We start from the raw sequence: 26,002 nt of genomic DNA on the forward strand, positions 1-26,002 counted from the left end.
GGGTGGTGAACATAGAAAGTAATCAGTCTGTCTGGAGTAGAGTGTGGTGTGTCTGAATGAGGGTGTGAATCCAGCCAGTCGCTGTCCTGAGAGAGCTGGGATGATGGCAGAGGCTAGATCGAGTTAGGCCTGGAAAGGGCTTGGCTTTGATCTTGTGATATCAGTGATGGGGAGCCATGAACGGGGCTGAATAGTGTGCGCTGCCGCACAGGGTGGGCTGTCCTGCAAACACTGGGACTTGTCCCCAAGACTGGCCGTGGTCAGTGCCCCGGAACTGACCATTCCTGGGGTGGTCCGGCTCCAACTGGCTGGAATCCTTCGGCTGCTGCCACACCAGGACACTGTGCAGTGTTTCAGGGTTATTCACTAAGCATGCAGTTGGAGCACAGACTTTCAGCATAGCTAATATCCCACAAACTACAGAAATAGCACCTATGAGAAGCCGGGTGATGTCTTACATAAATATTTCATTTAAAATCCTGAAAGGAAAAACTAGCACCCTACAAGATAGGCTCTAATCTTCCCATTTCACAGATGAAGAAGCTGAGGCTCAGAGAGGCTCTCTGACTTTTCCAGGTCACTCAGCTGGTAAGTGGCACCGATGGAGTGACATCTTTTGCACTATTCCAGCCTGGTGAGCTCTCCTGCTCTACCCAAAATCCCCTCCAAAGTGACCCAAACACTACTGGCTCCAAATCCAGTGTCCATCCCTTGGGCATCCTGGAGGCATCCCCTACTCTAGGTTCCAAGCCAACCGCCTGCTTCTCTTAAGTCTTCTCAAGCATCTTAAGTGTTGATTCAGCTGCAGAAGTCTTCCCTCTCCCCCCCCACCTCCCTGCCCACTTTTGGTCAGAACATGATTTTCTGTCCTTTGGCCTGGTGGGGTGGAGTGTGAGAAGGCAGTACTCTGGGGGTGGGATCGTTCCTGGTGAGTGGGTGGCTGGAACCCAGGGTGTGTATGTGTGTCAGTTGAGACGGAGCCCTGGGATAATTGGAGAAGGGCAATAAAAGACCTCCCCCACCTCATGCGTCAGATGAGACTCTGTACTCTACACCCAGGGGTGTGGCCAGAATCTTCCAGGCCTCTGTATAGTGGGCCTGTTCAACCTTCACAGAACAAACAGCTTAAATACAGAGCCTCACTGGTTGCTAATGCAACCTCAGTTTCAACAGTGCCCTTACTGATCCCCTAGCTGTCTGGCCAAAGATGCCTCTGGGGCGCCAAGCTGACTGCTGACTTGCAGGGGCCTCTGCCTTGGAGGTTGGTCTGGGCACAAAACTCCTAAAATACCTCCCTGCTATCCCCATCTCTGTTTCAATTGGCCACCTTCTTCTTCTTCTTTTTATTTTGGCTGCGCGGCTTGTGGGATCTTAATTCCTCAACCAGGGATCTAACCCGGGCCCAGGCCGGCAATGAGAGTGCCCAAGTCTTAAGCACTGGACCGCCAGGGAATTCCCTCAGACGCTTTCTTGATCTGCTTCCACTTCTCCTCTCACCTGTTGCCTGGCTGTGTCCCTCTGCCCATCCCCCCATGCCGCTCACAAAGGAAGGTGGGTGATGAGTCTGGAGAGGTGCGCAAGGCTGGCTTATGATGGCTCTGAAAGCCACACAGTGGGGTTTGACATCAAAAACATTTGTATCACTTTGTGTACTAAGCACTTCAGTCAGACCCTGTTACCAAGTATATGACCAACACATGGGCTGAACATCATCTTCACGTGCCAGGTGAATAAACACACCAAGGACTAGGGTAGCCCCACGACCTGTGGCCCCGACGCCTCCACTTGCAAACTCACAGCTCTATCTGAAAACAAAGCGCCAAAGTCATTTGAGATGAGTTCATATAGAATATATTTCACTTTTAAAAATAAAACTTTCAGCATAGCTAACATCTATACAAACTACAAAAATAAACGTCTCCATATAAATAATTTATGTGGTGAGAGGTGGGCAGGGATACAGAGAGCCTACCCAGGACTCAGCAAGCAGTGGGGGACCAGGACTGGTGAAGGGTGCTAGAGGATCCCTCAGGCTTGGTCTGCTGGGGGCAGCAGGGTGGGGTGGGAGGGGGGACAGGGCTGCACCGCAGCCTGAAGTGCTTGCTGGCTTTCACCCCACCCGGGCATGGGCACAGGCACGGAGCACCCGGGTGTGCAAGGCTGCTCACAGCCTAGAGGGTGGTGGTTTTGTGTGGATCCCAGGGAGGTCTGTGATGGCTGGGTCGGGGAGGGGATGGAGGCAGACAGCAGCAGCAGCAGGGCTCCCCAGGAGTCTGCCCTGCGTTCAGTAACACCCCACGGCTTCCCAGTGCCTTCATGTGGCCTGAACGGGGTCTCCATGCTTCAGCTGCTCTTTCATCAGATGGCTGGACATGGTCCCCTAGAACTAAGGTTGCTGGAGGCACTGGCAGCTGGTGTGGCAGCAGGGGACCAAGTAGGCTCTTCAGAGGCTGGGTGGATGTAGGCACCAGGCAGTGGAGGTGGGCGGAGGGCCACGGTCATGGAGGTAGTCACTCTGGCAAAGCTCTGGGGAAGGGTGGGGGCTACCCCCCACCTGAGCCCTCCTCCTTGTGCAGCTGGTGGGCTCAGGACCTCTGGGCTCTCCTTGTACATCTGTACCACCTTGGGGGAGACACCAGCCCCAGTGAGCCCAGGGGCTACTGGGGACGCAGCCCCCTTCAGCACCTCCCTGGTTGGGAAGCTGGGGTCTTTGGCGGCTTCCAGCAGGATACGAGAGCTGACAAGGGACAGGATGTCGAGGTCTGGGGCAAACCCTGCACCTAAATGGCTAAGGTGGGTCCCATGAAGAAGTCAGGAGGGCTGAGGGGTAGGGACATGATGTCTGGGCGAAGGGGGAGGCTGCCACCTTCAGTTGGTGGTACTTATGGGGAGAGGACCCTGTGAGTTGAGCCCTGTCTGTTGGCCGCTGAGGGCATTTTGCCCTGGCTCTGTTCCACCCCATCCCCTGGGCTGGGAGCAGGAGGAGGGTGGTCACCTCTGGTGGGGGGCCCAGGATGGACAGCAGCACAGGCAGCAGCACGAGCCCATGGAGGAGGCCTAGGAGTGTGAGTACTGTCAGCACCACGAAGAAGTACCTGGAGGGGGGCGGTGTGTGGGGCCGGTCAGCCTGGGCAGGTCCTGCCGCCAGTGCAGGGCAGCCCTGCCGCCTTGCCCCGAGCCCTCCCCTACCTCACAATGAAGTCAAAGTTGGAACCAGCAAGCATGAGCAGACCCAGCAATGTGGAGATGGCCCCATCGGTCACCGGGGCCAATGTGTGCTCTAGGGCCCGGGCAGCCCGGAGGTTCCGGCTACCCTGGGAGGTCAGGAAGCCCTGGGGGAATAAAGCGGTCCTGGAGCTGCTCCTTGGCCAACCATGGCCAGCTCATCTGTGTCCCCAGGGCTCACCCATGCCTTGGCCCACAGAAGGCCAGGTGAACCGAGTCCCTGGGAGTTGCCCAGGACACAAGCACGAGTCCATATAGGTAACACTGTATAGATGAGTGAGACACAGGGATGTCTAGAATAGGTTGGCAAACTACAGTCTGTCCCATGTTTTTTGGTAAATAAAGTTTTGTTGAAACACAGCCACACCCATTTGTGCACATAGTATCTATGGATGCTTTTGGGCTACCCCGGCAGAGTTGCCACAGAGACGATATGGCCTGCCAAGCCTAAAATATTTACTATCTGGTCCTTTACAGAAAAAGTTTGCCAACCCCTGGTCTAGAAGGATGGACACCAAAGTGATAACTTCTAGGGGTGGCATTTCAGAAGATTTCTAATTCTTTCTTGGTACTTTCTAGCATGCTGACATTTTTTGTCTCCCAAGGAGTATATATTATTCTTATAAGCGGAAAAATGATAAGGCTTTTATGGGGGAAGAAGGGAGCTGTTTGTGGGGTCTGGCCAGGTCTGTGCCGGAGCTGCCAGCTGGTCCACGCCCCCCACCCCACCCGCACTCCTCCCCCGCCAGAGACCACGAAGCTGTGAGAGAGGCCTGCCTGCCTCTGTTCTAATATCTCTGTCTTGGTGGGATCTCGCCATCCAGCTACCACCCCATTTCTCTGATCCTCTTCACAGTAAATTCATCCGAAAGAATTGTTGGTTCCCATTTCCTCACCTTCCATTCTGTCCTCCCTCACCCCTTTCTGGTCAGGCCTTTGTCCCTCCTCCCTACTGAAATGGCTGCTTATTTATTTGTTTGTTTACTTGTTTATTGCTTATCTCTACGCTCTAGAATAAGCTCCTTGAAGGGAAAGCCCGTCTGTAGTGCTCTTATCTCCTCAGTTCTTTAAATAGTACCTAGCACACAGTAGGTGCTTGATCAATATTTGTTGAATACCAAATCAGCTGGCCCACCCCTCCCCTAGTGCCTGTGCTCACCAGAGCCACATGGACCGTGAACTCGACACCAATGCCTACAGACGCCACAAGGATCACCACGGGGATGGCGCTCAGCTTGATGCCCAGGAAACCCATGATGCCAAAGAGCTCCACGGTCATCACTGCCAGGACCAGTACCTGGGGAGGGCAGGGCTCACCCAGGGCTCCTGGGCAGGGCAGGGGGGGAGCTATGGGTCTCTCCAGCCCCGCCCCTGCAAGGACTCACTATGAGGGAAGCTGCCCAGGGGTTGAGCAGCAGCAGGGCGCAGACGAGGAAAGTGCACACCAGCAGGATGCAGACTGCCAGCAGGAAGCAGCGCCGCAGGCCCAGATACTGCTCCCAGAAGAGGAAGGGGGAGCCGCTGGGGTAGGCGCGCACCCCGGCCCGGCCTGCCTCGGCACACGCTGCCCGGGCCCCCTCAATGGTCTCCACGAAGTCTGCAGTCTTCTGGAGGCCGCGCAGTAGAAAGGGGAACTGGGCAAACTCCAGGGGCTGGGCCGCGGGGACTGTGGAGGGGAGGGGGTGGAGGGAGAGGGAGGGGTGGCCAGTAAGCACAGGGAGCCGTGGGCAGGGCCTCAGGGGAGGGCCTGTGTGGGCCCAGGCCTAGGCTCTTCGGGCTCCCCTGGGACTCACTGCGAAGGTTCTCCCCGGTGGTGTCGTACTTGTCATGCAGCCACTCGGGAGGTGGGGGGTAGAAGTTGGCCTGTGAGGCTGCCAGACCCAGGGGGTCACTGCTCACCCACATGGTCAGCCCCATGTAGAAGAGCTCAGGTGGAATCAGCCCGTCCTTGTCCACCAGCTTCCTTGTGGTCAGCTGTAGAGGCGGAGAGAGCTGAAGGCTGGGCCCATGGGGCCTGGAGCCCCTGGGTGCTCCCTGACCTTTCCAGTCCTCTCCCAACCTGGCTGAAATCCAGAGGCTCCTGGGCATCCCCGGTCTGGATGAGCAGCTTGTAGGCTAGGGCCCCATCCTCAGAGCCATTGCGGTATGAGTGGCGGGTGATGTGCCCAGAAGCCCAGTCCTGGTCAAACGCAGCCTGGATTCCTGGGAGAAAACAGGGTGGGGTCCGGTTGGCCTGGAGCTCTGGGAGCTCCTGCTGGCCGCAGCCCTCCCTGCCGGTCTCCTTGCCTCTCACCCTGTAGCCAGTTGCGGTAATAGTGCAGCCAGGTGCGGGGTGCCTGCGTGGCCGGTGGGGGCAGCACCGCCTTGAGGGAACTGAAGCGCTGGTGCAGATCAAAGAGGGCGCGTTGGGAGTGGGCGTAGTCAAAGCCACCCTGTGTCACCAGGGCCACCTCGTACAGAGAGAAGTACCTGAGCTGGGCGCTCAGGAAGGCATGCTCCTTGGTGCCCCGAGGCACCACATCTGTCAGGGCCAGCCCATCCTGCACCAAGGTCGATCCATAGAGGCTCAGGCCCAGAAGAGCCCCAAAAAGTACCAGCACCATGGCCTGTGGGAAACGGCAACTAAGCTGGAGGCCCAGGGATACCCTTGGGCCCTCAGATGTTGGGCTAAGCCCTCTTCCCTTCTTGGGGCCCAGAGACACCTAAGAAGCCTCTGCTGTGTCTCACCTCGACCTGCCTGGGCCTGGAGGCTTACCTTGGTGTGGGACTGGAGCAGCAAGGGTGCAAACTGAGATCGGGCGAAATGGGCAAGATTCCAGCGGGCGCAGGCCAGGGACTTGCAGGCTGCCTTCTGCCTTGTCCCCTCCTCCTGGCCTAGAAGGTCCCGTGTTGACCCTCCTGAGCTGAAGAGCTCAGAGGCCAGTGGGTCAGAAGGTGGGGGCACCAGGTGGGCTTGGGGAGGCAGGATGGTGACCACATGCTGGCTGCTGGCTTCACAGTGTGCAAATGCCTGAACAGTGGCAGTCAGGTGAGCAATGCCCACTGGTACTGTCCTATCCCCCAGCTCCTGGGGCAGAATCTGAATCACCCGAGCAGAGCAGGGGCTGGAAGAGGCAGAGAGAGGGGGTGATGGGTCTGTGCCTGGAAATGCTGCTGAAGGGACAGGACGGGATGGGGCCAAGGAAGGACGGCCTGGTGGGGTAGGGATACCTAGAGAAGCAGCAGAGCACATCAAGGCGCTGGCAGTGGCGCCGGTGCAGGTCCAGGCTGAGGACCGCTGGGAAGACAAGCATCACGGCTGCAAAGTTGCAGCCAACCACTACTGCCGCCTGCGGGATGGACAGGAGGGGCACAAAGCCTGGATGAGGCCTGCCCCGGCTCCATGCCCACCCTGAGCCCGGGCCCCGTTTGTGAGGCCTCACCTGCAAGGAGAAGGCCCGCAGTGCAGGGATGGGAACTAGGGCAGCCATGAAGAAGGCGACCATGTTGTTGATGGATGTGAGTGCAACGCTGGTGCCTGTGCGCTGCAGACACTCACCTGTGCGCTCCTGTCAGGACAAGGCAGCGTGAAGGATGGCAGAGGTGGGTAAAGGAGCCTCATAGCAGCTAATATTTATCGTACTGTTCTAAGTACTTGACTTGAATTACCTCACCGATCCTCACTACAACCCTTACGACACAAGCACTATTATTGCCCCTGTTTACAGATGAGGAAACGAGGCACAGAGAGGTTAATTACCAGCCCAAGGTCACTCAAACCAAGAGGCTCTGAGCCCCTACGCAGCACTGCCTCAGATGAACCCAGGCTGGAGGACGAGGCCTCACCTGGAGAGGGGTGCCAGGTGGAGCCTCTGTGAAGGCATGTGCCAGCAGGAATATGTCATCCACGCCAATGCCCAGTGCCAAGAAGGGCAGCACCTGGAGGGGCACGGGGCGGGCAGCTGGAGGAACCGAGCAGCCTGGGCCGTCGGCCCCCAAGTCTGCCCCACAGTCTTGGTGTACCTGGGTAGTGGCGGCATTGAAGGCGATGCCGAGCAGGGCGCAGAGCCCGAGGCCCGAGGCCACCGCCAGGGCCACCAGCAGCACCCCGGCGAGGCCCACGGCACCCTGGGACTGAGCACAGTCCCACCGCAGCATTGTCACGCAGGCGTAGGCCAGCTGTGGGGAGAGAGGGCAGTCTTGGATAGGGGCTCCCAGGGTGGGGGCCGGTGGCGGGGGACAAGGTGCCAGGAGGACCCACCATGAGCAGGTAGCCTCCCACCACGCGGGCAGCGCTGACTTCAGAGAAGGCGTGCAGGATGTCATCCAGGGTGGTGGAGGAGAAGGCGTGGATCTGCTGGGACGCGTTCCCAGGCAGGGCCTCCTGCGCCAGCTGGGGAGACAGGGCGGTGTGAGGGGCAGGAGGCGGCAGCGGCCTCAGGGCACCGCGCTCGCCATCTCCACGCCTCCACACTGACCTGCACGAAGCGCCGCTGCCAGGCCTGCAGCACCGTGCTGGCCTGCTCCTCGCTCCAGCCGATGTCGTGCGTCTGGTAGTCGCCCCGGAAGTGCTCATAGAGCTGGCGGGGACTCATCAGCAGGAAGGTGCTCTGCAGGGCCTCCGCCCTGGTTGGGGTACAGGAGAAGTAGGAGTCAGAGCTGGTCTGAACACCCAGGAGGGGGTGTGCAAGGGGCTTTTGCCAGAGTTGTCTGGCATCAGGGTGTGGCTCCCCATACCTGGGGTGCCCTTACCAACCCCCAGGGGAGGCCCTACCTCAGCAGCTGTCCTCGGGGGTCTCTGGCCAGGCCTCCCAGCAGCAGTTCCTCCTGCCAGTGCATGAACTTGTGGGAGAAGCCATGGCAGCCCCCGCTCAACTCCTGAGCCACATTGGGAGCCTGGAGGGGGACAGCGGAGGGGCTCATTACTCAAGGCCCTGGTTTTGGATAACTGGGTGTCTCTGGGCTGGAACCTGCAGGAACCACGCTTGCCACGTAGCTCTGTGGGCCTGGAGCGTAGATAACTGTTATGCTGAGCCTCTTGCCTGCTCTGTAAGGGAGCAGCTAGTGTCCTGCAGAGAGGAGGCCACAAGAGGGAGCTGAGGCCTAGAGACAGGCTGCGGGGAGGAGCGGGCATAACTTTGGTGGTTTTGGAAAAAGGTCCACGTTCACAGGGCCACACAGACACTCAGGAAATTAGGTATGATACTCGTGCTTAGCTAATTTGTCCTGTTTCCCTGTACACGTATATTTTGATGAAGTCCAGCCTTTCTGGGCTTAGAAAATGACAAAGGGATTCATAGGCCACTTGAGGGTTCCTTAGCAGAGCTGAAGAGGAATGGAACCCTCTAGGTGTCTAGCACAGTGGGGGCAGGGTAACAACGTCCAGGAAATGGGGGGCAGAGCACAGAGCAGTCTGCTCTCTCCTAGAACAGGGGAACATATGAGGGGAAAGGGAAGGAAAATAACCTTTCCCTGGCAGACCTGGCTGGAACCCACCTGCCTGCTGTGATGGTTAGGGGCACTAGATGGGCAGTGGAGGTCGTCAGGGTGCAGACAGGGCCGCCCCACGTAGGCCTGGCCCACCTGTGCCTTGTCTAGCAGCTCCCGGAAGCCCTCAAGGGAGGCAAAGGGGCCCAGCTCCTCCAGCAGCTGCTCTGGATCCAGGTTGGTCCACTGGATGTCGGGGCGGCCCCTGCAGGGGAGAGCCCATAGTTGGTAAGGATCAAGGATCAATGCCCACCCTCCAAACCACTGCTATGGGACCCATGTAGTAGCCCACCCTCCTCCTAGCTGCTCATCTGTCCCTCTGTGTGGAGGGTGGTCAAGGCTCAGCCCAGCAGGCTGCTGCAGTAAGCTGTGGACAGATACCTGGGCTGAGATGGACCTCAAGACAGATGGTACTTAACACAATGAAAAGGCCCAGAAAAGCCCTACTGCATTCCTTCCCAAACCGTCTACCCTTGGTTCTAATACATAACCATACAGGCACCTGCTTAGAACAGGTTTTCTTTCTGGCCTGGGTCACAGCTGAGCTGACACCTAGCTAACTCTCCCTGGCAAAGTCTTTCTGGGGATTTTTTCCTTCCTTTGTTCAGATCTTACAGATCTTCATGTTTTGTCTAAATAAGACAGGTCTGCCTCTCCTTCGGAGGTGAGGCGAAGGGGGATGTGGAGAGAGCCCTGAGGCTGCCAGTGCTCTGACCCTGGCCTGGGAGGTAATTAGGCCCTGGGTGAGCTTTTGATCATCATCTTTACTCCCACCCTTCTTTCTGCTGGGGAGGTCCTGGCAGGGAATGAAGCAGGGCCCTGGGAGCAGCTGTGGCAGCACTCACGGCAAGTAGGCAGAGCCCCCTTGGAGTTTGGCTCCTTCCCAGAAGCAGTCGAGGGGGGTGAGGATCACGCAGGGAAACAGCTTCTCAATCATCTGCCAGGGACATCCCAGGCCACATCAGTCCTGTCCCTGGGCTCTTTTCTCCATGACCTTTGTAGGATGCCCTCTGCAATGCCCCCACCTCCCGACGCCCCTCCCCCACCCCCCCCCCCCCCGCCGTCTCTCCAAGCCCTCCCTTACCGCAGAAAAGGCTCCACCTCTACCTAGTCTCAGAGAACAGCTCAGGATACTCACCCGCTCAATCATTCCATTTTCAATTAGGGGAACTCCTGACTTGTAGCAGATTTTGTTCAAATCCCAGGACCTGCAATAACCAGGGGCACAGGACATCAGCAGAAGAGGGGGATTCCCACTCCAGCCCTGCTGCAGCACCTCTCACCCCCAGCTGCTCAGGGGCTCAGCCAGACTCACTTTCCATAGAGTGATACTTGCACTTTACTGGCGGTGAGGGCTGCCTGGAGGTGGAGGCCAAGTGCCTCAGGCGTGAGGACATTCTCCCCCTCCTGGCGCGGGGTCTGTATCAACATCTGGGAGGTGTATGCAGCCTCCTCCCCCAGCTTCTCCTTGGTGTATTGCAGCTCTTGGCTCACCCGGCTGCCCGCTGCCAGAGCAGAGAGAGAAAGCTGGGGGGAAAGAGCCTCAGTGGATCAGAGCTCCAGGGGCCGTGGGACCCTAACCCACAGAGGCCTCCCAGGACAAGTGGGAGAAGCTTCTCCCTGATGGCCATGCTGACTCCCCAGGCTCCTGGCCCTCTGCTTGGAATCTGGAGTGGAGAGGTCCAGCTGTGTGGCTCTGTGGAATTCTTGTGGGACCTAAGGTTTAAGCATGAACCCGGCTGGCTGGGTTTGGAGCAAATAACTTCAAAACGAGAGATCAACATGAGCTGGGCCAGGGTGGGGTTCTGGGGGTGTCCTGGTAAGGGAGCCCTCACTCAGTCCCTCTCTACTCTGGTGGGGAGGACAAGGAGGGACAGAGGGGCCAATAGGGAGGCTGCCATTGGAGGGTCTCCTAAAAGAACAGATCTAGCACTGGGGCTGGTTCCTAGTTCAGGTTGTCCCAGGCAGTGGTTTATATCCATACGCTTTTTTGCAAACCGCTCTGCAGAGGGGTGGGGGGTGCCTGGCAATAATGGCTCTGTGGTGGCACAGGTGCAGGGGAGGGTCAGACGGTCTTTCAGTGTGATGCTGCCAACATACTGCTTCTACCCATGGATCCTGGCAGAGGTGACATCAAAGTGGGCCTGGGGAAAAAGATCCCTTTCACCAGTCTCTCTGTCCAGACAACGGGGAGTCCCGGCGCCAGGCCTGCCTTCATCTCCTTGATCAAGTCCTGCATTGCACTGGCCACGGAGGCCAGCTCTGTACCTGAGATCTGGGGAGGCAGGGATGCTGTGAGGGATGCTACGACCTGACTGTGGTTTGGGGGAGGCGAGGGCCAGGGCCAAACCACCCCGGAGGCTTTGTGGACTTGGCCTGGTCTTAGACCCATAATCCTGCTTCAACCCATCTGGGGCCTCTTCCTGTAGGTCACTGCCACCCTTGGGGCCCAACGGACTGCTTCTCTGAGACTCCAGCCCCACCTGGGATTATCATGCTTCCCAATCTCTTTTTCAAACCCACACAATCCCCTCACTCATGCGAGCCCCAAACCCTTGGAAACTCCCCATCACGGATTCACCCATATGCTCACACCTCCCATCCCCACAACAGTCTCACACAGCCATCATCCTGCCTTCTCGGCTGGCAATTCCACCTACTCTTTTTCTTCCTTTCCTGACTCCCCACTCCTCTGCAGTAGGCTCGTACTGCAGTGTTTATTTCACCAGGCTTGGGCCAGAGGTGCCACAAGGAGGGACAGGAGGGGAGGGCAGAGATAAGCTCCTCACAGTAAGTGAGTTTGCTGAGGGGAAGGAGGCATGGGAGAAAGAAGGAACCCGGACAGAGCTAATAAGAAAGCAAGAGAAAGAGACAAGCACAATTTAAAATACAGCATCAAGGGAGTTCCCTGGAGGTCCAGTGGTTGGGACTCTGCACTCTCACTGACGAGGGCACGGGTTCGATCCCTGGTCAGGGATCTAAGATCCCTGCAAACCGCGTGGCGTGGCCAAAAAATTAAAAAAAAAAAAATACGGCATCAAAGAGAATAAGGAATCCTCAGAGAAAATGAGGAAGAGAAAAAGATAAGTCTTCGCTGACGATGATGATGACAGATATGAGGACAGATGCACTAGGATATATTGTGAGGCAAGAAGAGACGGGGCGGGGTGCCACAAAGGCTCTGGACAGACCTGGCTTTGGGTCTTGGCTCTGATGCTTGGTCTGTGCTTGAGTAAATTACTTAGTCTCTCTGACCCTCAATGTTCTCATCTGTGAAATAGAGAAATGCCTACCTTGGTAGAATTAGAATCAATGCGAGCAAAGTACTTAGGAAGTTGTACAGAATACAGTAGGTACAGATATGGAGTTATTATTCAATAGCTGCTGGGAGAGAAATGATATGATGGAAAAATGAGAAAGAACTGGAGAAAAAAAGAGACTGCAAGTGAGTGGGGAAGAAGCAGGGGGAACAGGGGAAGGAGACATCAAAATCATCACATTTGTTAAAAACTTTACAAAAGGGGCACATATATACAATGGAATATTACTCAGCCATAAAAAGAAATGAAATTGAGTTATTTGTAGTGAGGTGGATGGACCTAGAGACTGTCATACAGACTGAAGTAAGTCAGAAAGAGAAAAACAAATACTGTATGCTAACATATATATGGAATCTAAAAAAAAAAAAAAAAAAATGGTTCTGAGGAGCCTAGGGGCAGGACATAACGATGCAGGAATAAAGACACAGATGTAGAGAATGGACTTGAGGACGTGGGGAGGGGGAAGGGTAAGCTGGGACGAAGTGAGAGAGTGGCATGGACATATATACACTACCAAATGTAAAATAGATAGCTAGTGGGAAGCAGCCGCATAGCACAGGGAGATCAGCTCGGTGCTTTGTGACCACGTAGAGGGGTGGGATAGGGAGGGTGGGAGGGAGACGCAAGAGGGAGGAGATATGGGGATATATGTATATGTATAGCTGATTCACTTTGTTATAAAGCAGAAACTAACACACCATTGTAAAGCAATTATACTCCAATAAAGATGTTAAAATAAATAAATAAATAAAAGCCACTGAACTGTGGAAAAAAAAAAAAACTTTACAAAAGGGAGGATATAACTGGTTAGCCAGCATGGAAAAAGAGTCCACTTTATAGGTAATCCAATAAATGCAAATTAAAATAGCAATGAATTATCATCTTTCAAATTAGCAAAGATTTAAGAATTGGTAGTACTCATTGCTGGCTTACAGGAATGCATTCTAACTTACCTACCGCAGGAGTGTAATTTGGTAGAATATTTGGGGGAAAGCAATACTGCAGTATGTTTTAGGATCCTCAGAAATGTTCATAATCTTTGGTCCAGAAATTGCACATGTAAGGACCTGTAAGCTATTGTAGGGACTCAGGCTGTCTCTGTGTGGAATGGGAGCCATATTATGTTTTAAGCAGAGAAGTGAGATGACCAGGCTTTTTCATCACCTGATATATTCTGGAGCTGAGCTGTGAATGATGAATAGGAGTTGGCCAGGGAAAGAAGTCAGGGAAAGGGGTTCTGGACCAAGTGTGTGCAGGTAACTGTAAGAGGCTCCGTGTTGCTGGGCTGCTAAGAGTGAGGCAGAGACAAAGCTGGATAAGCAACCTAGAGTATGCTAAGGAGCTTGAACTTGGTTTTGGAGACTCCCCGGAACCCAGTAGAGAGTGGTGGAAGGGCTCTAAGCAGGGATTGACTTGGCCAGATTTAGAAGCACCACAGGAGGGCAGTGCGGAGGCAGATTTGAAGGTGAGGGGGAAAGATGAGTCACTTAATAGACCTTGATTTCCTGGGCCATCCTCTGAAAGGCCTAGTATTCAGGGCAGCTGGGCCCTTCCCCAGCCTTAGGAGGTGAAATTTGATTAGTCTAATAAGTCAATCACAGTAATTCCACCGTCTTTGCCAAGTGAAGGATTTAGGCATAGGATGCTACACAGTTCTTGCCAAAGTATAACCAAATGGGAAGTCGGTGGGGGTGGATGGTGGGGAGGGGTAGGTGGTGTATTTTTCCTCACTTTCAAAAAGGGATGCAAGACAGGGATGACTTCTCTTTTCTACCACTGCAGCAGCCACCTTGGGAGAAGGAGGTGATAAGTCTGAGGACAAAAGCCCAACATGCAGAAGGCAGAGGAGAAAGACAGAAAGAAACTGGGTCCTTGATGATGTCCTTAGATTGCTGAATTATCCATCCTGGAACTTCTCTACTGTCTACTGCTAGACTCCTTGTTGGGGGGGATAATAAATCAGTCTTCTTCTTCCTTCCTCCCTCTTTCCCTTTCTCTCTCTTTCATGTGGCTAAAAGCATGCTAAATGATACAATCAGGAGTGTACTGCCAGGCCTCAACTAGAGCAACAGCTGCAAGGGTGGAAAGGAGGGATCTGAGAGAAGCTGAGAAGGAAGAATTTTAATTGTTTAGTGACCAATCAGGTGAGCAAGAAGAACTGAGGCCAACCATCAAGGTTTCAGACTTGGGTGTCTGAGTGAATAGTGGTTCCACCAATTGATATGTGGCTGTCCCCTGCCTTCCAGACAGAAGGGCTGTATGCTCCTTATCTTCAGGGACAGCTCCAGTTTCAAACCATCTCTATCACTGTTCCTGTAAGTACTAGCTGGGCTACATGCTGTGATTTTCCTTTTCTTTTCTTTCCTTCCTTCCTTCCTTTCTTCTCCTTCTTCTTTTTTTTGCCCGCACCACCTGGCTTGCGGGATCTTAGCTCGCCAACCAGGGATCAAACCCGGGCCCTCGGCAGTGAGAACACAGAGTCCTAACTACTGGACCACCAGGGGATTCCCTGTGATTTTTATTTTAGAGAAATTATCTGAGTCCTTCAGCTTTAACATTGATCAGGAAGGAGAAGTCACATTCCAAATCTCACCACGGCAAAGCTGGAGAGTCCAGAACTCTGATAGCTAATGTCTTTCTTTGCTTTCTGTATTAACAAAACAGGAAAGGAATGGAAAATACCCTTCAGTCTTCACTGCCTAGGGCATTGCTGGAAGAAGCCTCAACAACAGATGTACAGAGAAACGATCAGGTCAAGATCACTGCTTTTACCTCACCCATAGCCCCAGCTAATACAGGGCAGAGTGATATTCTTTTTTTTTCAAAGTAATTTCTTTCTTTCTTTTTTTAAAATAAATTTATTTATTTTTATTTTTGGCTGCATTGGGTCTTTGTTGCTGCGCGCAGGCTTTCTCTAGTTGCGCTGGCGGGGGGCTACTCTTCATTGTGGTGCGCAGGCTTCTCATAGCAGTGGCTTCTCTTGTTGCAGAGCATGGGCTCTAGGTGCGCGGGCTTCAGTAGTTGTGGCTCGCGGGCTCTAGAGCGCAGGCTCGGTAGTTGTGGTGCACGGGCTTTGTTGCTCCGCAGCATGTGGGATCCTCCCAGACCAGGGCTCGAACCCGTGTCTCCTGCGTTGGCAGGTGGATTCTTAACCACTGCGTCACCAGGGAAGCCCCAGAGTGATATTCTGACATAAAGAGAAAAGACCTAGGAATTGATTACCACCCTCTTATATCACCCTCGCACAAGCAGCAGCAAAAATCCAGTGGGATCTAGCCTATCCTGTGCTGGAGTGTAGGAGAAAGGATGAGGAAACATGGAGGTTCAAGCAGTGTTTAGATTGGGAAGATCTGGGGAATGGAGAAAGAAGAAGAGGTGGGAGACAGCCTCTACTGTGGCAGGAAATCCAAGAGTCATTTGGGACCACCCAGGCAGCAGTAGTGTGGGTGGGGCTATGTGCATGTGCGTGTGTGTGCGCGCGCGCACGTTTGTCTTGGGGCTGGGGGCAGGCAGGCACAGAGAAACATCTGCTCTGGACCCCAGGGCTGGCCTAGAGTGTGTATATATGTGAGGGTCTGCAGAGGGCTGGGGGGTTGGGTGGGGATGGGGTGTGGGAGCCCAATAGGCAGGCAGGCTCCAAGAAACATCTGCTCTGGATCCTAGGGCTTGCCAGCATTTAAAATAACTCAAGGGTGTGAGAGTCTAACCTGGGCCCTGCCTTTGGGTGTGCGCCAGGGCTGGGGGAGGTTTGGGCCAGCCCACAAATGTAAATTTCCCAGGAAAAAACAGAGGGGAGTTGGACTCTGTTAAAGGGTTGCCATACTAGGCTCCAGGAAAAGAGAGTTATGTCAAAACTATTAATAAGAAATTATTTTACTCTAATGCTTCCATTAGGAAGTGAAGATCTGGTTCCATTTGACTCCGCTGTTGCCTTGAAGTACAGATTCTGTGCCACTTTTCCATTAAATGGTTGCAGGGGACCTCGCTGTATGGGACCTCTCCCTGGAGGCCTGCCAGATGATTTACTGTTTCCCCAGCCTTCTAGTTCTAACTTTTCTGATTCTCCTAGTTAGATGCGCTCTCTCCCTGCTTTCTTTTATACAACACAATCATTTTCTGCTTTGTATTATATTGTATATTATATCCCAGCATATATTTTACTTTCCTTGCTACTGAAAGATGGGTCTTGCTTTAGTTGCCTTTACAAGCACTGCAGTGCAGTCAAATACATATGAAAGATTGCCAGTAAATGCTAAATAAACACACACGCACTCACAGATAACTGTTCCATATACCCATTCACAGGGTTCCACCATCTGCAGATGTCCATTTATGGTGTGAGAGGGAGCAGGGCTCCCAGATGCTCAGGCTCTGGCAGGCAGGTGCCCCCTCCAGACCCAGCGCAAAGCCCACTAGAACTCAGTAGCCAGCTCCTCACCCTATTCTCACCATACCCAAGCAACTATGGCCAGTGTCCACAACTCACCTTCCACCCAGAGCTGTTCTAGGTCTGTCTCAATGATGGCCACGCGGAGACCCAGTGCTAGGGCCCCAAAGGCCAAAAGTCCCAGGAAGAGCACTTTGCCACAGTGTCTCTGGATCCCGCAGCCCAGAGAGAAGAGCAGGCCCTGGAAGTAAGCACGAAGCCAGAGTGGAGCCTGAAGGCTCCCAGCTAGGATCTGGGATGGAAAGAGAAGGGTCAGCCAGGCATTACTGCAACAACGCATGAAACCTTTACCTCTTCTCCTTATTATACCCTCTACCAAGCTCTAGCTTCTTGGTTTCTGGATACAAGACAGAGGACCTAAACAGACACAGGCCCAAACTTGGAAAAAATTTGACTCCATTCCCTGCCTCCCACCCAATATACACCTGAGGAAGGCACAGATTCCTTTTCTGAGATAGGATACATATACACACACCTGTTCTCAGGTGGACAGAGGTGGACACAGACACACCTACTCTCACCGGGCAGAGCAGGAGGAGACACGGACAGACAGACACACAACACAGCTTTCCCGGGCGAGAGCCAATAACACATGGCATTTAAGAGACATCACACCTTGCCGAGTGACAGACCTGGGGTCTCTAGACCCGGCCCCTTCTTCCGGCTTCCCCTCCACTCACCTGGGGTGCTGCAGATCGAGCTGGGGGTGTGTAGCCCGGGGGCAGCTCCCCGAGGGGTGGCGGCCGAGCCATGCTGGCAGGGATGGGGGGCATGGGCGCCCCCAACTCGCGTTATCTGGGAGCCCCCATAGGCTGGCCTGGTCCCGCGTACCGCGAGGTCCCGCGTCGGAATTCAGTGGGGCCGCTTAGCCGCGGGTACGGGTGTACAGTGGCGTCCGTGAGCTGTAGGAGTGTAGGGCGGTGCGGGCCCGGGGCGCCGAGCCGGAGTCGGTCCCGCGTGCAGGAACAGCTACGCGACGCCCGGCGCGGCTCGAGGTGGCGACCGCAGTGCCGAGGAGGCGTCTGTAGTCCAAGAAAAAGGGAAGGGCCGGGGCTACGCCCTCCCTTTGGCTTAGTCGCCGGCAAATTACCCGGAGCTGCGCGGCTGGATCCGTTGCTAGGCAACGGCGCCGCGGGGGGCGGGGCAGGAGACCACCCAGGCAGGGCCACCCCTCTCCTCGCTTCCCCGCCCGCCCGCCCGCCTGCCTGCCCTCGGGGAGGAGGAGGGAGGGAGAACCCGGAGAGGCGATGCGTTGGCCAAATGTAAGTCAGGAGAGACCAATGCTGAGAAAAGGTATCTGCTGGCCGACGCAGCCAAGACCCAAAGACTGCTTTTCACAACTCTCTGCCTCCATTCTCTCCCCCTTCAGTCCACTCTCTCCACTGAGGCCAGTCATCTCTCTAAAATGCGAATCTGATGACAGCTGCAAAACACAAAACCCACTTGGAGCACAGGGCCCTGCAGGATCTAAACAGTCTCCCCTCCCATAGTTCCTTCACACCCACCCAATGTTCCTTCCAGGCCTGCAGAGCCACATATAGTTTCCTAAACCCACCATGTTGTTATTCCATGTATTTCTGCCTTTGTACATGTGGCCCTCTCGTTTTGGCAGACCACCTTCAAAACGGAGCATGAGGGAATTCCCTGGCGGTCCAGTGGTTAGGACTCCCCGCTTTCACTGCCGAGGACCCGGGTTCAATCCCTGGTCAGGGAACTAAGATACTGTAAGCCTCGCAGCACTGCCTGGAAAAAAAAAAAAAAAAAAAAAGACCCAAAACTGAACATGAATCAACCATCTGCCTTTGAAGTCTTCCTTGAGTCACACCACCCCTCCTAACGGATAGTTGCTTCTTTGTGCGCCTTATAACACTCAATTTATATATTTATTATTGCACATGATACAATTTATGTACTTGAAAGTCTGCCTCCCTCACTAGAGAGTAAGTAGGTGCTCAATAATTGTTGAGTGAGTCCTTTGAGAGTTGCACAAACCAGTCTTGGAAGTGACTTGGAAACAGAGCCTAGTCCCTTTATTAAACTTTCATCAATTGTCTGGCCTCTTGAGTGTGTTTCTGCAGGTTCCTGACTGATTAACACTGAGTGGCAGAGGAGGGTAAAATCAATATACTAGCATGTAAAGTTTGGGAAAGAGAAAAAGAATCTCCAGTAAACTCATTACTCTAACACAACTACTATTATCTCTGGCCAATTTCTTGGTCAATTCTTCCAGACTTGTTTATGATTACATCACAAACATTACATGTTACTACATAGTCTTTGTATCAGTCATTTGGAGAATGTCCTTAGGACAGATTCCCAGAAGTGGGGGTGTTTGGTCGAAAAGTATGAACATTTTTATGGCTCTTGCTACACATTGCCAAACTGCTTTTTGAAAAGTTGTGTCAATTAACATCATCTCCCTGGAGATCTCTCTTCAGTTCTGGTGAAAGGGGAACTTTAGGCCAAGGGGGTGAACACCTAGCAGGTTTGCCACTTCCATTGGTCCATTCGTCCAGCAAAATGCCTTGGAGGAACTAATACATATGTGATGCTGTTGGCCAAGTAGTGACTACACAGTAAGAGCAGCGTATGTGCATAGCACTTTGTTCCTCCCTGTCATAGAGAAGAGGGTCCTGTTGTGTATAAAGAAAGTGTACCCTCAGCAATTATCTGGAAATAGAAATAGCCTCTAAACTAGGTTGTGTGGGCCCCTAGATTGCTCTTGCGGCTATAGCAAAAGATGAGTATGGCTGGGTGTCATCAGGACTGGAAGTAGAGAGGCTTTGCTGTAACTAGTTCTTGAGGCCTCCTTCCTTCTCGCTAGATTTGCAGACATAAGGTCCATGGAGAAATAGATTGCTAATCACCTGGGCCTTGCGACTCTGTTTCCACAGCAGGCCCACCATTGCTAACAACTGTGGTAAAGTCCGGCACTTCTATGGATGCTTTCAGGGCAGGGCCTGCCTGCTGAGAAAACTCCTTGCCTTGTAGAGTCCAAACACCAGGGTGGGAGAAACTGGTCTGCAGTTCCAACAATTCTAACCCAGGGCCTAGTGCCCTCTGACTGCTCTGAGCTCCAAAGTGACCTTTCTTCTCCCCAACAAAGTTGAGTTCCTAAGTACAGCTCAGCTCAGCCACGGTGAGCTAAAGCCACAGACCCCAGGGAACAGGGAGGGAAGAAGCTCCTCTTTTCTCTCTATAAACAGCCTGCTTCAACTATGGAATAGCCTGGTTCACAGTCACTTCCACTGGACCTTGGTATGTGTCTTGGGCCCAAACCAGAGAAATTCTCCAAGGAATAACAAAAAGAGAAAAGCAATCATTCATTATCACCAAGGAGTAAATCTAACTACTGACTGAGACAAATATTCCTTAAGGTCTCTTATGGAGCCACCCCTTTGCTAAGCTCTGGGGTTGCAGAGTACCTGATTTTTAGAAGTTCATAGCCTAAGAAGGAGCACAGAGACCACATGGGAAACCACTGTGAGCTGGAATACTCAGGGAGGTTTCCAGAAGTGAGAAGATCTGGATGGGAGAGGTGGGAGGGTGACAGAATCTAAAAGGAGAAGACATGGTTCAAGGTCTGGATCTTTCATTTACTGGCTATGAGATCCTGGGCAAGTCACATAATCTCTGACATTGCCCTAAGGATTAAATGAGATAATATATATAGCTGAGGAACAGTGCCAGGAAAAGTGAAGCAAAACAACACACACACACACACACACACACACACACACACTCTGTTGGGGAAAGTCATCAGCCTGGCTTCAGGGTAGGGTCCATGAGGGAGGAGCCAGGGCAGGCCTTCTTTCCCTGGTATTCCCCAAGCTACTCACTCACCATGCTTTGGGCTGGCTTCTGTTACCTGGGCCAGGCAAAGTCAATGACCCTGAGATGTGGAGGAGGGAAGCAGATGCCCTAGCAGCCCCCCACTACCACCCATTATGTTTAGGGGCCAAGCCTGGGAATGTATGCCCCTTCCCTCTAGGCAGATTTATTCCAGTAGCACCTGTCAAGTCTCTAGTGCTAGAGGCTGCAACCAGAGATCAGAGAATGGCCTTTTACCTTGATGGTGAGGGAAGGAGAGAGGATAAGAATCAAGGCAGAATTTCCCCATTTATCCATGGCAGAAAAGCCCCTGATGCAAGCCTTCTGGGTGGTGGCAGATGGCTCAGGCTGAAGACAGGTCATCCTGACCTCTAGTAGAATGTGTTCTCCTGCTCAGCCTCTTTATCTCCCTGTCAGCTCCATCAGAGCTGAGCTTTCTAGACCTTCTGTCTGGGTGGTCCTTCCCACACCCCTCTCCGCCTTCCTCAGACACATTTAACTATTTAAAAAGCAGCATACCAAGACCTGGCTTATGTACCTTCTTAGGGGTAGGGATGCCTGTGGATTAAAAAAAGTCTACTCTTTGCAATTCTCTGGAAATAGGAACCGCTTCTAAACTAGGCTGTGCAGACCCCTAGATCACTCTTGGGATCCAGCTAGAGTTTTCCCTGACGCTTTCCACTGCAGATGGGAGTGGGCTGGCAAAAGTAATGTGGTGAAGAACTGGGAAGTTCAGCCTCTCACCTTGGAAAAAGCTTGGAGGGCAGTCTTGGCGGTCAATCCCCTTACAGGCTCAGGGAGCTCTTGCTGGCAGGTAGGGGAGATGGGTTACTGGGGGAGGGGTTCCTGCACCAGTAGCCATCAAATTGTCTGATCTGGCAAGCTCCCAGAACCCTGTTCCTCAACACCTCCCCAGAGTCCTCCTTGATTTGGCATTACAGGCCCCCTTCCCCCTCTCCTCCACTCCCCTCATGCAGCATCACTGGGAGAGAGAGGCAGGGCAGATTCTGTCAATTCTTTTGCCTGCCTGGCTCTTCTGGCTTCTGTCCCATGGAGAGGCAGCTGGCCAGTGGACATTCAGTTGCTCACTACATTTCAAACCTCTGTAGATGCTGCCAAAAGGAAACAAAAGCTGTCCCTGCCTTCTGGCAGACAAATAGAGCAAAGAGAAGAGAAATCAAAGCACCTTGGGCACTCAGCCAATTCTGGAGTTGTTGGAGACAATAGCAGCAGTGTCCTGAGCTGGGGGCTACTCCCAGCTGGGACTCAAACTCAGCAAGGTCTTCCCCTGGGGGACTTTTACCTTGTCTTCTTTTTCTTTCTTTCTTTTTTAAACTCTTATTTATTTATCTATCTATTTATTTTTGGCTGCATTGGGTCTTTGTTGCTGCACACCGGCTTTCTCTAGTTGCAGCGAGCGGGGGCTACTCTTCACTGCGGTACACGGGCTTCTCACTGTGGTGGCTTCTCTTTGTTGTGGAGCACGGGCTCTAGGCGCGTGGGCTTCAGCAGTTGTGGCACGTGGGCTTCAGCAGTTGTGGCACGTGGGCTTCAGCAGTTGTGGCACGTGGGCTTAGTTGCTCCGCGGCATGTGGGATCTTCCTGGACCAGGGCTCGAACCCGTGTCCCCTGCACTGGCAGGTGGATTCTTAACCACTGTGCCACCAGGGAAGCCCACCCTGCGTTTTCTCCAGCTCCCTCCTTTCCTTGGAGCAGGAGCTGCTCATGGGCTTGTGCAAGGGAAGGTAGAGGAGAGGCTTTTCCTCTACTTTACTGTCAGGGGTTCCAAGAGCTCAGTGGGGAAGATCAGAAAGGGGTATGGGAAGGCTCTGGGACAGTTTAATCAATCCCTTCTCTTCCCCTACCCCACCCAACCTCCAAATCCACCCACCTCTATCCCCTTTCTGCGGTCAAGGAGCAGTCTTCTGGCCTCTTGGGCCACCTGGACCCCAAGGGTCAGAAAGCTCTGAGAGGGGACAAAACCTGAGAAAGTCACTTAAAAGTCACCCAGTCCAACTTTTCCATTTTGCAGATGTGGGAATTTAGGGACAGAGAGAGACAGTGATTTGGCCAAAGCCAAACAACATTCCACAGGGCAGGTCTTCTTCCATCGAGGCCAGAACTGTCTCTAGCATCATCGGAGCCCCACAAATTTAATATCACCTCCAAAGGGGATCATCTTGGGCACTACCACAGCTCTTTATTCCCACCTCCCCTGCAGTCCTATCAATTTCAACCACTCTGCTGTGCCATTTCAGCTCCTGTCTGATTAGGACAAACTTTCAGGAACCTTGTCCTGACCAGTGGGAGGAATGTGGAGCTCTAGAGCAACCAAGAAGGCTGGCGGAGGTGGAGATCCCCCAGGGTAGGAATGCTCATCTAGTCTCTGACAAGTTCAATAAAAGCAACTAAGATTCAGGCAAGATCACTCAAATGAACTTGAGAGACTTCAGATTTTTGAAGCACTGTAGAAACCAGTATTTCAAATCATTCTTTATAATTACAGCCACCCACAGTGAGCACATCAAGAGAAACCTTTCCTTTGATAATTCTAGGAGGTGAAATCTCACCCCAGGAACCACTTTCATCTTCCACCAAACACCTGCAGGCTGTAAAAGCAATGTAGGGAGAGGCAAGAGCAGAGTGTGTGTGTTTGGGAGCGGGGGTGGTGCAGGCAAGGTGCACAGGGCTCCAGAAGAGCTGTGAGTACTGAAATCTCACTTCTCAATGATCTGAAGCAGGAGAGTCTGTGTAATTAGGGTATAAAGGAGTACAGTTGGAGAAGACTCAGAAAGAATTTCAAATGATGATATAGGTTGCTGGCTCTTCCTTACCAGGTTGGGCAGACCTCACTAAGAGGAGGTGAGAAGGGGTCTGGCTTCTCTCAAACCATGGCTTTCTTTTATTGCTCTTTCCTCCACTAAAACCTGTGGGGATAGGCTTGTTGGCTAGGCAAGGGCTGCCTCCTGATTGCTTTAGGGTCTCCAAGGTAATAACAGTTGAGCTGGAGAAACTGACCCGAGACTGGAAGGATAGGAAGTAAATGGCAGGGGTTAGAGGGTGAGGCTGGCGGTGGCGTGGTGTCAGGGGCCAGGAATCTATGTGGTAGGTATGAGAGCAGAGTAGTAAGTCCTGGACTGAGGTTCAGGGGCCAGGCTGCCCAAATTGACAGCTGTAGAGGGAACATCATATGCAGAGGTCGCAATGGCAGCAGCTAGGCCTATGGGTCTAGAAAGCCTGATTAGGGTCAGGGACTGAAGTACCCCCAGGTCCTTTCAGGTGGGAGATGCTGTTAAGGACTAGGCTGGGCCAGCCAGTCAGAAAGTAGCCCTCCTAGGAACTTCACCACTGGACAGCTGCTGCCCCTGCCTGATAACCTCGGTGTACAAGAGCTAGGCCATTGTTCCACATGCCAGCTCCAGATGGTCTCTACAACATGAACACACACTGTGTATCTCTGGAGCCCATTTGATGTGGAGCTTGGGACTACTCCCTAAGTCTCCAGCATGACTTTGGGAGCCCTTCTTTTATTGGGAAATAAATACAGAGTCAAACAGGTGGGCCAGCCAACATCTGTAGTTCTGGGGGCCAAGAGGAAGGAGTCTGACTTGCTCAGAACTCAGATCTCCATGAGTTGGTCATTCCCCACGATCACCTCGTTCACTCGTTTGGCTATAAAAGAAAAAGAAAAGATTGTTTAAGAAATGGCAGCAAAATATGTCATTTCAAACCCAATTACTTCTCATTCTGTGTTCATAAACATTCATTCCTCTCCTATGTGGCTCTGCTCTTTAGAAGCTCTTGGGAATACAACTTGTCGAAAGGACTTTGGAAGAGACAGCATCTTCCCACACAGGAGGAGGGGACTGACTCTCTATACACCTGGCTTTCCGGAGACTTCACACAGGAGGGGGACTGGAACTGAGTCATAAAGAATGATAGAGTTTTTTCAGGCAGTATATCAAGGGGAAGGCATTCCAGGCTGTTAGAACAACATGAGCAAAGACATAAAGATGTAAGAAAGAGGAATGTGAAAAGCTGTGGTGTGGCCAGAGGATAGGGAATGGGGGAAAATAGTGAGAAGAAAAGAGACTAAATAGTTAAATGGAGATATTCAAAGGAGAAAGGGAGATGCCTCATATGTCACATGTAAATAATACCACATACTCGACAGGGTGATTGTGAGGATTCAATGAGTTAAAGAATCATTGAGCGTTTGACAAACAGTGGTCGTTATTATTTTTATAAAGTCCAAACTCATAAGGCCCTCTATGACCTGACCTTTGCCTACCTCTCCAGCTTTATCTTCCATCACTCTCCATTTGTACCTAGAAGCCATGTTATTTTACAGCTCTAGACCTTAGTACATGCTGTTCCCTCTGCCTAGAATGCCTTTCTTCCCCTCCCTACTCACCCTAAATGCCCTAATCAAGCACCTCCACTATGTGATGCCTTCCCTTCCGAACTGTCCATTTCCTGCTCTCTGAAAACACTCTACCTGATGTATATCTCTATCTCTACTTCACTGTAAGAATCTTGAGGGCAGGGGCAGTGGATTTATGATCACACCCCAGTGTCTAGCACAGCTACTGGCACATGAAAGATTTCAGAGGTTTGGGGTAATGAGAGGGATAGGGTATGGTTATGTAAGTGGAGAGCTAAAGTTGTAAGGGAGTGAAGGCTGGTGGAGAAGGTCGGGGAATGGTGAAGCTGAGGGGCTGGATGGTTCAGCGATGAATATGTTTAAGTTGTCCAAGATGTTTGGAAAAAGAGAGGGAGGAAAGGGGAAGACTGTGAACCCTCAATATATTTAGGGGAGTGCCCTGGGAGCTTACCAATGATGGGGTGAAAGCTAAGAAGAGGGTTAGCTTTCAAGGAGTAAGAGCTATAGAAAGGAGGCAGTGAACCAATGGTCTGGAAGGGGTAGGGGAAACCAGGAGCATGCTGTCTGCTTGTTCCCTGGAGGTATGGAGCAGATGTAGGAGGCAGGAGAGCTTTCACTGTTCTATTGGCTCAGACAGAAAAGGCTGACCACCTGGCTGAAAATGGATTCCTTCTGGGTTAGCTTGGCTTCTAAAGGTCCAACACCTTTCTTGCCACACTTGGGGGCTTGAGAGTGACCCTGATAGGTGAGGCAGAAACTCTGACTTTCCTGAGGCTCTACTTCAGCCTCAGAAGGGTTTGGTGCAGCAAAATGAAGATCGTTAATGATGGGACCAAGTTTGATAGTAAGAGATGTTTTGTTCTGTTCATACTGCCCACAGCCTGGAGCCTACTTCTGCTCTGTCAGTAGAAAGGGGGTTTCTGACTGAAGCTTTGGAGACTTTGAGATTTCAGACATGTCCTCTGTTCTATCCACCTTTCCAGTTTTGTTTCTTGCTATATCTCCCTTATACACTATATTCTAGATTTTCCAAATGATTTTCAATTCCCAACATATCAGATTGTTTTTTGCCGTCAGGTGCCTGTTTACATGGTTCCCCTTTGCTTGAGAGGTTCTTCCCTTTTGTATATTTGGTAAATAGCCAACAATTTTAAGATTTAGCCTAAATTCTCTCCTTTGAGATGGCGTTCCTGATCCTTGTGCCAGGAACTGACCAATTTCTCTCTTCTGTCCTTAATTAACCCTGACAGTCTTCTACCATCATACCCGTGAAACTTTACTGTACTTATTTCTTTACTCATCTGTGTCTCTATAATAGACTGTGAGCAG

General features: G+C 52.5%; 2 protein-coding genes across 7 annotated transcripts in view; both read right to left on the reverse strand.

Annotated features, from left to right (window-relative positions):
• Positions 1 to 1,923: 1,923 nt before the first annotated feature.
• PTCH2 (patched 2) lies at positions 1,924 to 18,184 on the reverse strand. 5 transcript variants are annotated; one of them, XM_059897869.1, is made up of 23 exons: positions 18,014 to 18,184; positions 17,139 to 17,881; positions 16,498 to 16,690; positions 10,007 to 10,196; positions 9,830 to 9,899; positions 9,537 to 9,628; positions 8,701 to 8,896; positions 7,979 to 8,100; positions 7,683 to 7,830; positions 7,466 to 7,597; positions 7,228 to 7,383; positions 7,051 to 7,143; positions 6,648 to 6,773; positions 6,436 to 6,554; positions 5,981 to 6,329; positions 5,519 to 5,831; positions 5,285 to 5,427; positions 5,019 to 5,199; positions 4,611 to 4,891; positions 4,385 to 4,522; positions 3,190 to 3,332; positions 2,996 to 3,095; positions 1,924 to 2,622 (listed from the first exon to the last, which is right to left on the reverse strand). In XM_059897869.1, exons 2-23 carry the CDS (start codon positions 17,229 to 17,231, stop codon positions 2,359 to 2,361), a joined length of 3,642 nt encoding a protein of 1,213 aa, XP_059753852.1. In that variant the 5' UTR covers positions 17,232 to 17,881; positions 18,014 to 18,184; the 3' UTR covers positions 1,924 to 2,358. The 5 variants fall into 5 exon arrangements, 4 of the variants coding, with proteins under 4 accessions (XP_059753852.1, XP_059753860.1, XP_059753845.1 ...); XM_059897877.1 differs by having other exon boundaries at positions 7,051 to 7,383; positions 8,788 to 8,896; XM_059897862.1 differs by having other exon boundaries at positions 7,051 to 7,383.
• Positions 18,185 to 23,741: 5,557 nt separating this feature from the next.
• Positions 23,742 to 26,002, reverse strand: part of EIF2B3 (eukaryotic translation initiation factor 2B subunit gamma) — a 153,745-nt gene continuing 151,484 nt past the window's right edge. For both annotated transcript variants that reach the window (XM_059897914.1, XM_059897904.1), the window contains one exon: positions 23,742 to 23,961. In XM_059897914.1, the coding sequence (XP_059753897.1) occupies positions 23,909 to 23,961 (53 nt within the window). In that variant the 3' untranslated portion in view covers positions 23,742 to 23,908. The remainder of the gene's footprint in view (positions 23,962 to 26,002) is intronic.

The sequence above is a fragment of the Balaenoptera ricei genome, chromosome 1 (assembly GCF_028023285.1).
Source record: "Balaenoptera ricei isolate mBalRic1 chromosome 1, mBalRic1.hap2, whole genome shotgun sequence".
Taxonomy (NCBI): Eukaryota; Metazoa; Chordata; class Mammalia; order Artiodactyla; family Balaenopteridae; genus Balaenoptera; species Balaenoptera ricei.

What these genes read in the sequence shown, in the direction of transcription:
- PTCH2 (XM_059897862.1), bottom strand. Translation starts at nt 17,231, where the DNA reads ATGCCCCCCATCCCTGCCAGCATGGCTCGGCCGCCACCCCTCGGGGAG. An exon ending in CTAACCATCACAGCAGGCAG is followed by an intron (nt 8,101 to 8,700) that starts GTGGGTTCCAGC and finishes GTCCCCCTCCAG; the next exon opens with GCTCCCAATGTGGCTCAGGA. An exon ending in TCACGGTCCATGTGGCTCTG is followed by an intron (nt 3,333 to 4,384) that starts GTGAGCACAGGC and finishes TTATTCCCCCAG; the next exon opens with GGCTTCCTGACCTCCCAGGG.